This window comes from Aedes albopictus, chromosome 2 (assembly GCF_035046485.1).
Source record: "Aedes albopictus strain Foshan chromosome 2, AalbF5, whole genome shotgun sequence".
NCBI lineage: Eukaryota > Metazoa > Arthropoda > Insecta > Diptera > Culicidae > Aedes > Aedes albopictus.
The window spans coordinates 143,126,003-143,138,242 of NC_085137.1; the positions used below are offsets into that span (position 1 = coordinate 143,126,003).

The following is a 12,240-nucleotide window of genomic DNA, read 5'->3' on the forward strand; positions in this document are numbered from 1 at the left end:
CGATTATGGAACTTCGTATCATTTGATATGTAACTGTCCTGTTTTCGCGCAACTGCGTTTCCGAGTATTCGGTAAACACTTATTAAGTGAAACTGACTTCAGAAACCTGAATCTTCAGGATATTCTGTTGTTCTTAACCCGCTGTGGTAAAGAGCTATAGGCTCTCTTTCGCTTTATGCGTTATTACAGTGCCCTTTTCAGGGCGCTGTTTGAACCCATTGTGGTACGCTTGTGCGTTAGTACCCTCTTCCAGGGTATTTTTCCTATTTCCCTACCTGTCCCTATCCCCATCCAAATCCTTTTTCCTTCCTTTTCCCTCAGGTAGATGATGAAATAGGCTGTTATTTTGGCGATGGCACAAATGTCCCAAATGGAGGATAACGTGCCTCTGGAGCCGGCCTTCTGATACCTGATACCTGATGTAGCATCTAATAATTCCTCAATAAGTTCTTTTGGAATTCCTCGGAGGGATCTTTTCATGGTTCTTTCTGAAATTCTTCCTAGGATCTAAGCCGAAAGAGATATAAAGTTGTGAAAGACGGTGGGTGGTGATTCGAATCCAGTCTGCCTTTCTATTCTGCAGAATCGCAATATGTGCTGTGGCTTAGTTGATGAAAGCGCCGGACTAGCGATACGGAGTCGTGGGATCGAGTCCCACCAAAACAAGTAGTTTTTTTATCACAAATTTATCTATCTCTAGTGTGAACTGTTCTAACAGTGCGCATCCATTGTGTTTGTGCCTCTGTAGCAGCCCTGCCTTCACTGCTTTGACGGCCTGAATTAGGAGTGACAGAGCAACCGCCTGTCACCATCGTGAGTAGTCAAAAAAAACAACACATTGCACATTGATAAGCCAAAAAAAACAACACATTGCGTAGATAATATCTAGTGAAATACTACTATCTAAAGTTATTCTATAAAGTTAATTTGTTAAATCCTACTTTGATCCTAAACTATATTTGATCCTAAGGACAAGTGAAATCAGGTATATGAACTATTTTATGTATACATGCCTTAATCTAATGGATATTTCCTAAATTAGTGCCTAATACTACAGTGCAAGTACCCTTCGGTTCGCAGAGTGCATAACCTATGATTCCTAAAGCTAAACCGAAACGGTGAGACAGCATAAATTATGTAACAGCTTAAAATTATAACAAATGTCCTTACAGCTACTAGGAATATATACACCACCCAAGACCCTCCGGATTACACTAGGGGAACTAAACGTAAGTTAAATTTACTTATATGAAATGCGCCATGCGAATTATGTTACAAACAGAAACTTATATCTACATTATGCTACAAAGTTATATGTTTAATTACCAATAATTCCTGAATTGTAAACTTAAAATTACACCCTCCTTCCTCTCATCCTTATTATTATGCAGGAATTTATTAATCTTCCGAATAAAGAGCCGTGGATTGTTCATTGCTCCGAAAATTAATTTAACGGAAAGAGACCCCCTTTCAGTCTGGGTGACTAATTGTTGAAACGAACTTCGACATCTAGAATTAGCCCAGATGATTTGTTAGATATTTCTAGTACCGTCAAGGCGCCATTCACCGTGGGGGCTCCATTCACCGTGTGTCTTCGAATATTTTTTCGTTATTTCCATATAACGATTGAATGGTGTGACAATTTCCCTTCAATTTTACCAATACAACACTAATGTATTGTTACCATGTCAAAACGCTCATTAGAAACTTAAAAAAAGTCATTTTGACGCTAGAGTATGTTTACATGAAGCGAGTTTCTGCTCGTTCACTGCATTCATAGTGAAAAAACGAAAACTGCGCTAAGGTGATTTAAGTGATAAACTAAATGTAGTAACGATTTTATTCCACCAAGAAGCAATTAAACTATGTATTTTGCATTACCGAAGAAAGTTTAACAAGAAAGTACGATTACTCGTACTTTTTAATTGAAACAAAAAGGCACGGTAAATAGGTACCCTAAAAATTAATGGTCTCCATTCACCGTGTCCCATATTGTCCCATATACCTAGAAAAAATAATGAAATTTGAACATTCGTTTTTCTAATAAAATATTGCAAGTTATTACTTGAAATGAATATAAACGAAGAAAATTATCTGGCTCAGGGATGGCATGACGCACTAAAAATGTGCACAGCGCAGCTCATTTCCATATTAAAACCGCACACTCTTGCACTCACACTGAGGAGCATGCCATCCCTGATCTGGCTGGGTTGTTTTGATCATTTTTAAACAAAATAGAATACAATTTCTAGTACACGGTGAATGGGTCCCTACTACCACGGTGAATGGTGACCTACCACGGAATCAGGCGACCTTACTACCCTCTACTAATTGTACTATATCACCAAATTTTGTGAAAAATTTTCTACTTCTGTGGATATTACTTTAATTTTAACATATAATGAAGGCAATTAAAAGCGGCACCAACAATGTTTATAAGACTGGTGTCAAATGACAGCCCTTATTCGCCCCGAATCCTCTTAGATCCACGGTGAATGGTGCCTTGACGGTAAATTATTTGTCATTCATTGAAAAAAAATAAAAGTTCTTCTTGAAGTCTCTCCAGGAGCTTCTCCGGAAAATCCAACGGTAGTTCCTCCAAGGATTCACCAAAACAACGAAGGCAAAACAATCCGGCTCCAAAGGGTTTAACCAGGTGTTCCATTTTCAACTGCTCCTGAAGTTGCCATAGGTATTATTTTAAGAGTTCCTCCAAGAATTGACATTTTTCAAAGAATTCATTCTGGGTTTACTCACTCACTCAATAGATTTCCTTTCGTAGATGTTCCATCTGAGGGGCAGGCTTGTCCGCACTAAGCGCATGATAATTCTGCTCTTTGAATTTACACCATGAAGCACATCATAAATTAGACATCAGGGTTAAAACAATTGCTCATTACTATTTACAAAATGTAAGTGTCAAATCAAAAAAGGTATCATTGACCTTTGGAAATCCCTCCCAGAGACAATTTCTGGCAACGCCACTGTCTCTGGGATTTAGTAAATTCTTCAGGGTTTATGGGAACGCACCAGAAGTTACTTCCGAAATGTAGGAATTCAGAAAGCATCTTTAAGCAGTTTTTTGTGATTATTCTAGGATTTTTTAGGAATCATCTGGAGTTTCTTCTTAGAATGCTACAGAATTTCGGCATGGGATTCTTCCTGAAGTTTATCTAGGAATCTTTTAGGAGTACCGTGTCTGAATCCCCCAGGAGTTTCTGGAGAAATTCCCAGAAATTTACATCTATCTGGAGAAATCAATTCAACGAGTCCCATCTGAAAATTCTCAAGTGTATTTTCTAATTCTGATAATCCTTCAGTGAATCTTTCTGGATGTTCCCCAGGAGCGTCTTATGAGAATTATTCAAGTGTTATTTCTTGGAAAATCGCAAGAGTTCTTTGCGGAAATTCTGTAGGAGTTCTTTTTGGGTATCTTTCAGGAGTTATTTTCTATGAACCTTTCAGCAGTTTATTGAGAGTATCCTCCAGGAGCTCTTCCTGGGAACCCCCCTGAAGAAATGCATAAATTGAAATCTGAAGGAAACCACAGAACGTATTCGTGGAGAAATTCGCAGAAGGAATTCTTGGAATAATTTAAAGTTGGAGTTTTTGGAGGAATTCCCTGTAGAAATTCCTGGATGAGCCCCAAATGAAAGTTCTGGAGGAATATTAGAAGCAGTTCAGGAAGAAATTCCTAGAACGATTTTTTGGATAAATTTCTGGAAGAACCATCAGAAGACATTCCTGTATAATTCCTAGAGGAATCTCTAGAATTAATTCCTGGAGCACATCCCCAGAAAAAAATCCAGGAGGTATCCCCAGATGGCATCCCTGGAGTAATCTTTACAAACAACACCAGAAAAGTTGCATTTTTTCCCTTCAATCACTTAACCTAATTTACAGCTCTATTGTCCACTAGGACACTGCGAGAGCGATTCCAATTGACGGCTGCACTTACACTTTGTACAGCGCCTAAATGTGTTCTATTCTAATTCCTGTTATTCTAATTCGAATTGGTAGTCTTTGCGCTGCTGTCGTTTTTCTACCCTGCCCACACCCTAAAATGAAACAACACAGCGCACGAGTAACTTTCACGCAGCGAGCGAAAAGACAATGGATTTTTCACTCATATTTGTGTACGACTGGACCAACACAAAAAATGTGCTGATCCGATGATACACAAATCTGCGTGAAAATTCTTTTGTCTTTTCGGTCGCTGCGTGAAAGTTACTCGTTTCTCTATGTACATCGAGTTCTGCGTGCATGGTAGAATGATGAGCACGATGTTGCTGAGTGGCTTTGTTCCATTTCCCGTCCGATTGGGGGTCCATTATGAGTTGCCGTTAGCCGATATCCAAGTTTCCGGGTCCGTTAGAGCATATGCTCAGAAGCGGATCAGGTGTCAGAGGGAAAGTGCAACTGACGAAAAATTGCAAGTGCCGGGACTGGGATCGAACCTATGACCATTCACTTATGAAGTGAACGTGTAGCCACTACGCTACGGGCCCCGGCTGAAAAATTGCCTTTATACAAACAAGTTTAGAGAAAACGAACAAAACAAATTCCGATTATTCCGATGATTCGATAATCCGAAGTGATTTTTTTTTCAAGTCCTCGCATAATTGAGTCATACCTGCATAACCACCCAAACAACCAGTAATCATAAAAGATGTTGCATAAAATGATAAAGTGGAGGCCATATGCGTACATGCTTCCGGCACATGTAAAATTTACACATATCGCCTCCACTTTAACATCTTATTCAACCTCTTGTACTGGTTGACTGGGAAATACCAGCAGTGTTGAGAATATTCACTTGTAAGAGTGATACTCAGTTGGTTCTATCTCAGTCCAGAAACATGCTATCAAAATAATATGTTTGAAGGGCTTTTAGATTGAAGTTTAATCTAAAAGTTTGCCGAATAAAGTAAAGATCGCAGCAGACGCAGACTGAGATAGAACCAACAGGTATTCAGCAACAACCTTACGCCTCGTCAGAATCCAATCGCGATCTCGCTAAGGGTCTTTATTCCAGACAAACGACCTGAACTTCAGATGCACGAGTCCTCAGAAGAGGGCTTTTCTCTATTTGACTCTATCAGACCAACACCTGTTTTCCGAAAACCAGTGTGCTTTCTATTTGTCAAGCCTGAAAAACCATCCTCGTTGGCTGTTGAACCATAGAGGATGATTTTGCATTACAAAATCGAAACAAGTCTGGGGATCGGAGTAAGAAGAAGGGCGAACTGGTATCACCCCTGTTTGTGCAACTGTATAATCAAATCATTATTTGTGTCTGTTTTACAGCTACCCCAACCGCAAATAACGTTTCGATCATCTACGACTACACACTTTCCAACCGAATCGAAGTCTTCGTAATATCCGAGGTTCTCTTTGTTTCTGAAGCCGTTGTATCCCGACTTCATCAGGTAACTGAGAACGATCATTTTTTCAGATACAGTATCTTCGCAACAATTTCATTTTACTTACAGATGCATAAAGACAAGGAAACTCCACCTCTTCTGGCCTTCCCGTGGTTCGGTGCCCAATTTTTGTCACACTCCTTCTTAGCTTTGGAACGTGACAATCGATTCACTCAGATAACTCGCTTCCTGAACACCGCAGAAATCGCCCAGTTCATATCCGGTTCGAACTACACCTTCTTTGTACCCACGGATGAGGCTTTCGAGCGTTACAGCTTCGACATTCTTCCGGACAACGTTCTCGCGTCGGAAAAGGGAGTGAAGTTACTGCTGAACCATTTCATCAAAGGCCGCTTATACGATCGCGATTTGAAGGACGGAGAAGTCCTGGAAACGATCGGTGGTACTCCGGTGAAGATCCATCGTACCTTCGACAAGAACGTCACGGTCAATAGCGCCAGGATAGTGGAATCGGAAGTGTTCGTCTACAACCTAGGTACGATGTTCTACGTGAATGATGTGCTTTACCCAGAATTGCTGAAAGACGAAGTAACCGCTCTGACCGAAATGAAAAACACGGATAAGAATGTCCCCGAAGATACCGGAGAAGTCTTCACCACGGAACCAAACCAAGTGGAACCGTCTTCATCGACGACTCATCGAACAGCTTTCTACACAACGAGCGCCGACGTAGAGATTGTGCCGTTGGAGTTTACCGAACAGAGCGGCATTGAGGACGATGTTCTGCTGCAGGACGACGAAATCATAACGCCCAAGGCGTTACCAGTCAAATATTACTATTCGCCGAAAAAGTGAATGACTCAAAGTGCAGCGGTTTAAGTTAGGGGAGGATTCCGGCTTGGGATAAGAGAGGAGCATATTTTTTTTTTGACAAAATGGCGTTCGGCGTAATAACCTTGGGTACAGTTTGACGTAAGGAGCACTTTATAAATGAATCATAGCTTTCTGTTAGAAAGTTAAAACATCCAATTTGAAAAGGAAATTATGTGATTTTTGTTATGTCAAACGACATTATGTCAAATTTCCCGAGAACTAGGGGGTATCGGATTAATACGCGCCACTGAGATATAATGATCCACCCTTATATTTCCTTGATTATAAAAGTTCTCATGTAATGTTTTTGTATTATTCGATAGTATTTTTCAGTTCCTATCATTGCACTCACAATCATGTTTTATATGATTTACCCCACTAAAATAAAAAAAACACATATTTTCCAATAGTTTTCCAAAAAAATATATCTTTACTTTAGCAGTGTTATTCGCGTTTTCAGTCATTGGAAGAGGAGTTACGTAATGTTTGTATGCCGGTAACTAGAATATTTTTTTGCGTTTCATGACAAAATCAATTCATTTCTTACGGTGGCGCGTGTTACCCCGATATTCCCTAAGCATTGTAGGCCTCTCAAAGCTATCGTTATGTTGAATGCTCCTTAGTGATGCGTAGTGTAAGCTTCAGCTCAATGATTTTCATAGTGAAATCAATCCAAGCCCCTAGATCAACATTCCATTCTGAATCATTCAATCAAATGAAACTCATTCTCTCATTTCACACTAGATGTGTCACGATATTGTCACCTGTTGTGACTACTCTAATATATCTACGAATGAATGGTCTTCCTGGAATTTACACACAAAATCGACGGTCTTTTGATAGAAATGTTTCGAAAATTGTGCTACCAAGAGTAGAAGCATGTTGATTGGAAATAGAATTGATGCTTCAATCATTTTAGGTGCAAGTTGAACAGGATTCGGAGCAAGCATATGCATTTTTAGTAGTTCGCTGTTGAAAACATACAAAAAATATCAATTAACACGTTCAAAACGAACAGTAAAGATCTACTGAAATAGTTGTTTAAACTGTAAGATCACCTCTAGTAATCTCATTAGCTGTTAAGATGGAATATTCCACCCCCAAAATGAGTATTTATTGAACTAAATTCCGTTTGTCGTTTCTGTTAGCCTATAATCGTTGTTTTTACATCGGAAGGCGATTATCGCTGAGAATTGGATAGCTATTTCTTCGGAAGTTTGGTAAACCGTCTAGTTTTTAAGATTGGAGACAGTGTTAATCACACATATCAAAATTTGTTCTAAGAAAGCGAATAAAAGCATGTCGAAAGTTTTGCAAATGATGAAATTTCTGATAATTGTACATTGTATGTTAGTTTTGTATAAAACTATGTTTAAATAAAATGTAATGAAAAAAAGTGTTTTTGGTGAATGTAGTGGATCTCACATTTTGCTGACAACATGGAAACATCCCTATCAAACATAAAACAACCAAGTAATCAAAATTCCGGTCTTTGCTGATGTCTGGAAGAAACTAAAGGTGATTTTCTTCTTCATGAAGTAACATCCGAACTTGAACAAACCCTGCTTTTCAGCTCAAGTGTTCTATGAGTAGTTTCACAATTATTAACTGAGAGCTTCTTCAGCCAATGACCAGTTCGTATGTGTATATCGTGTGACTGGCACGAAGATATTGTATGTCCTAAGACCAAGCCCACTCATGGGCTCAATCAAGCGTTTTAACGGTAAGTAGAGCCCCGAACAAAGAAACGAACCGCACCGGTCGCTGCTAAGTAGGACTCGAAAGCGAAAAGTTTACGTACGGTTCGTAGCAGGGCTTAGAATATAGAGACACGCAAAGTACGGTCTCTATCCGTAGGCTCGTGCGCTCTCTCGCGTTTAGCTCTCTCGGTAGCGTAAAGAGGAGACGAAAGAACATGAGTATGGATTTATTGCCCGGTATATAGTTTCTAGAGAATGATTTTCTTGTTTTGTATAGGTAGAAATTTATTTTAGTTTGCATCAAATATTCAAAATTTTTATTTTTACTTGCTTTGAAATTTTCAACCAAATAATATAATAGATCGTTACACGAATAACACAACAAATTGTCTGGCATACAATTGTGATAGAGTGACAATACAAACGCAGAAAAATAATAGGTTTAAATTGACAAGCTTTGCTTAAGTATGTTTTGAATAAAGTTTTCCCTTCTTCGCCAATTTTAGGATCATGCATATCGAAAATGTATTGATTTTCTCTTAAAATAGTTACGATTGTTCATAATCGCACTTTTAGTTTTTGATTCGGCCGATCGTTTCGAAACTTATATTTGAAATGTATAGTGATTCAGTGAGTTTTGCTTTTTTAACACGTACATGCTTGAGCCTGGGTTTCTACGCTGCAAGTAAAGTTTGGTTTCGCACATTTAGAAAAATGTCCAAATAAATAACTCGCGAAGTTCGTTCCGACAAGTTCCAAAATTATCGTCATCCGTCGCAGATTCCGGTATGAAGATGTGTGTATTTTCTAACCCGAAAAGATACCATTTGACGGTAATAAGTGACCACAAGATTTTCTTTCTCCACTTTCCGGGCTGAGATCCCCCGTTTTGAAAGAGCTGTGCCTCGCGTTTCGTTTTGTCGTGTATATTTCGAAAAAGGCAAAGGAGTTTTGGTTTGATTCCTTTTTTTTTTAAAAGTGGTCGTCAGTGGGTGGTTTATTAAATATAAATTTGAAAATATAAGTTAAATAAACGAGACATTAGGAAGAAAGTGTGCGAAATGAGTAACTTCACCCTTGTAGAAACAATAGGGGAAAGCAGAAAAAAAATCTGCGACAACCCCATGTGAATAACACCGATCATACAGAATAAGAGGTTCGACATTATTTAGATCTATAAAAAACAACCCAACAATAGGGGAGATTTTTCCAATAATACACATTTTTTATTCATAGCTCTATTATATACATTCTTATATATTTAAAACATATTCATCAACATGTAATCTGGATCGTTTGGTATACGCATCCTTCCTCCCCTGTAAATTCGAGAAGTACCTTGCCGAAAGAAAATATTCTGTACTCCAAGTATTTCGAAGAACACTTTGCGCGTAAATACAACGCAATAGACCTGGCCGCTTTGATGTATGTGTCCTGATATGCTGCAAGCATCAATATTGACAAGAAAAGTAACACGATTGCTTTCCAGGGTGATTCCGCGTACTGGCTGCGTATGTATAAGATTAGATTTGAGTAGTTATGATTTTTCAAAGATGCTTTGACTGTACCTAACTCAATTCAGATATCATAAAAACACTACAGTTATTTTTTTTTGTAAAAACAAACTTTAATCATACCGATAAAAATCTAAAAAACTGAAGTCGAGCTGCCAAGTTTCATCAATTAAAATGGGCGGTGTGCAGGATATTGTAGGTTCCTCGTTATATAAAAAGCAAGTGTTGGATTTTAAAATACAACAAATGTTGTATGAAGTGCCAAAAAAGAGAGTGGGCTCATTATGTACTTTCACAAATACGCAGTCTACTTCAAGCGCATAGAATCTGCTTCCAACAAAATATTCATACACCAGTACCGTAAAACGGGGTATCTTTGATAATGCGGGTAACTTTGATAGTGCGGCAGGCATTGTGTAATTTATCTTATAACTATGATTCCTTCGACCAGTTAAGAAAAAGGTAAACGTTAATCAATTCTATACATATGATAGTTCATCTTAGACGTTTTTTCATTAAAATCTAGTTTATATACAACGTTTTGGGAAAAAAAATAAAAATTGTTGATTTTTTTGTCATTTATCAACCCCTTCAAACAATCTGCTATACGACTTCTTTACAGCTATTTTTTCAATGAATGGACTCTTATTCTCGACAGATTCATCATAGTAGATTCCAAATCTGGCCTTGAATCTCTTAACGAAGTGTGTTTTTACGAAATGGAAGCAATTCTGTAAATTGGGATATTAATCTCCATACATTGATAAACGCATTAAGGTATGCAATGCCCTTGTAATTTCATGTAGATAAATGTGTGTTGTTCAAAATTTGTTAATAAGACATTAAAAAACTACCCAATAAAAGAGAACTAACCATGAATAGCATGTTAATTCTATCTAATATATTCCACAAGCCTTCTCTCATCATGTTCATACTCCTAAGATTTCAATCTGTGATTATTTTTTGAGATTTTATGTGTTTTAGGGCATTATCAAAGTTACCCCAAAATGAAAATCTGATTTTCGGTTATATGAAAAACAAAAAGTTATCCAAAATGTTTCAGATTATCTAATCTTTTAATTGCAATTGATAACTGATACCCCAGTACTTGTTTTAAAAATATAAAACTCGGGGAAATACTGTTACATGTTACATGCTAATGTTAAAATACACGTTTATGAAAAAAGGTTGCGCAAACTTATCGCAGACTGTTAGAAGACAGCTTCTACTATGACCAGGATTCAAGAATTTTGACCTACGCGAAGTTGTAAAGGAGACAACTACGTAATAAATGTGTTGGAAATGCAAGGGATGTAATTATTCAATAAACCTAATTATTAAAAAAGATGCTCAAAATCTCAAATTCAGATAAATTTCTTGCGAGAAAGGCAACATGGATATCGAAGAGATGGATATTATTTTAGATAAAAATTCAACCAACTAGTCATACAGTAAGCAACAAACATATAATTTAAAAAAGATTGCTTGAATTCCGGGATTATATACAATCATACATTATTGAGAGAATGATATCTTGAAACGCACCAAAACTGGTACAAATCTCCAAGGGAATTATTTATTTGAGTTCAATTTTTACTAACAATTTTCAGTCTTATCCAAAACCCCTTCTTTCAAAATATGAGCACAGATTATTATACTGAAAAAGATTTGCAATAACACCATAGAAATAAACAAAATATTGCGATGATTTACGGAAGTGCAAAAAACCGATGGTACGGATAGAATAGAGACCACCGGTGCGGAAAGGCGACCGATCATTATTTTACTCACATGGAAATGAACGACCGGTGCGAAAATGGGTGGACAACGAAATTAAAAATCGTTAACGACGTGCTGTTGCGTGTGTAGTGTTAAGCCCACGAGTGGGCTTGGTCTAAGAGAGTTTCAATTACTACGGCAAGTTTCTGGAACGAACGTAACCCTCAGCCGTAACCTCCCGTATTTTATTTGCTTAACAATATATATATATATATATATATATATATATATATATATATATATATATATATATATATATATATCTATATATATCTATATATCTATATATATATATATATATATATATATATATATATATATATATATATATATATATATATATATATATATATATATATATATATATATATATATATATATATATATATATATATATATTCAACTTGGTATATTCTCAGAGTAAACTTTAGTCACGTGGTTTAACCATCACACCAGCTCCGCTTCACAAAACCTGGGATTTCTTTATGGGTTCCTCCAGGTATTCCTTCAGGAATTCCTCAAGGGACTTCTCCAGGAATTTTCCTTTCATGAATTCCTACAGACATCTAGCGGGGCTTCGATAGTGATTGTTGCAGGGCTTGTTCCAAGCAATGATTCAGGAAGGAATTCCTCCCACAATTCCTTCAGATTTTTTTTAATTTTTATTTAAGAGGTTTTCCGCTTGAGAGCTGGTTCGCCTCCTAAACCTTCAGATTTTAAACAGATACTTCTGCAAAGATGCATCGACAAATTTCTCAAGGATTTTTTCCATATCTTTCTTCAAGGATTCCAAAATGGATTCCTCCAGCAATTCCTTCAAGAATTCCTCTAGGGAGTTCACCATTACTCTGGGAATTTTCTTGGGATATGTTTACTGCTTATGATCGCATATCAGTCCCATATTTGCTGGGTTTCCTATTCATATGGGACAGTTATGCAATCATAGACAGTTTAGAGCTTTCTGCAGTGGTTCTTGCAATGCTTTAATTC

At 37.3% G+C, this 12,240-nt stretch overlaps 1 protein-coding gene across 7 annotated transcripts in view; it reads left to right on the top strand.

The window, feature by feature from the left end:
• LOC109398535 (uncharacterized) overlaps nt 1–9,515 on the top strand; it is an 81,828-nt gene extending 72,313 nt beyond the window's left edge. For all 7 annotated transcript variants that reach the window (XM_062850571.1, XM_029858654.2, XM_029858650.2 and 4 more), the window contains exons 5-6: nt 5,308–5,429; nt 5,493–9,515. In XM_062850571.1, coding sequence (XP_062706555.1) covers nt 5,308–5,429; nt 5,493–6,239 — 869 coding nt within the window. In that variant the 3' untranslated portion in view covers nt 6,240–9,515. The remainder of the gene's footprint in view (nt 1–5,307; nt 5,430–5,492) is intronic.
• Nucleotides 9,516–12,240: the final 2,725 nt, after the last annotated feature.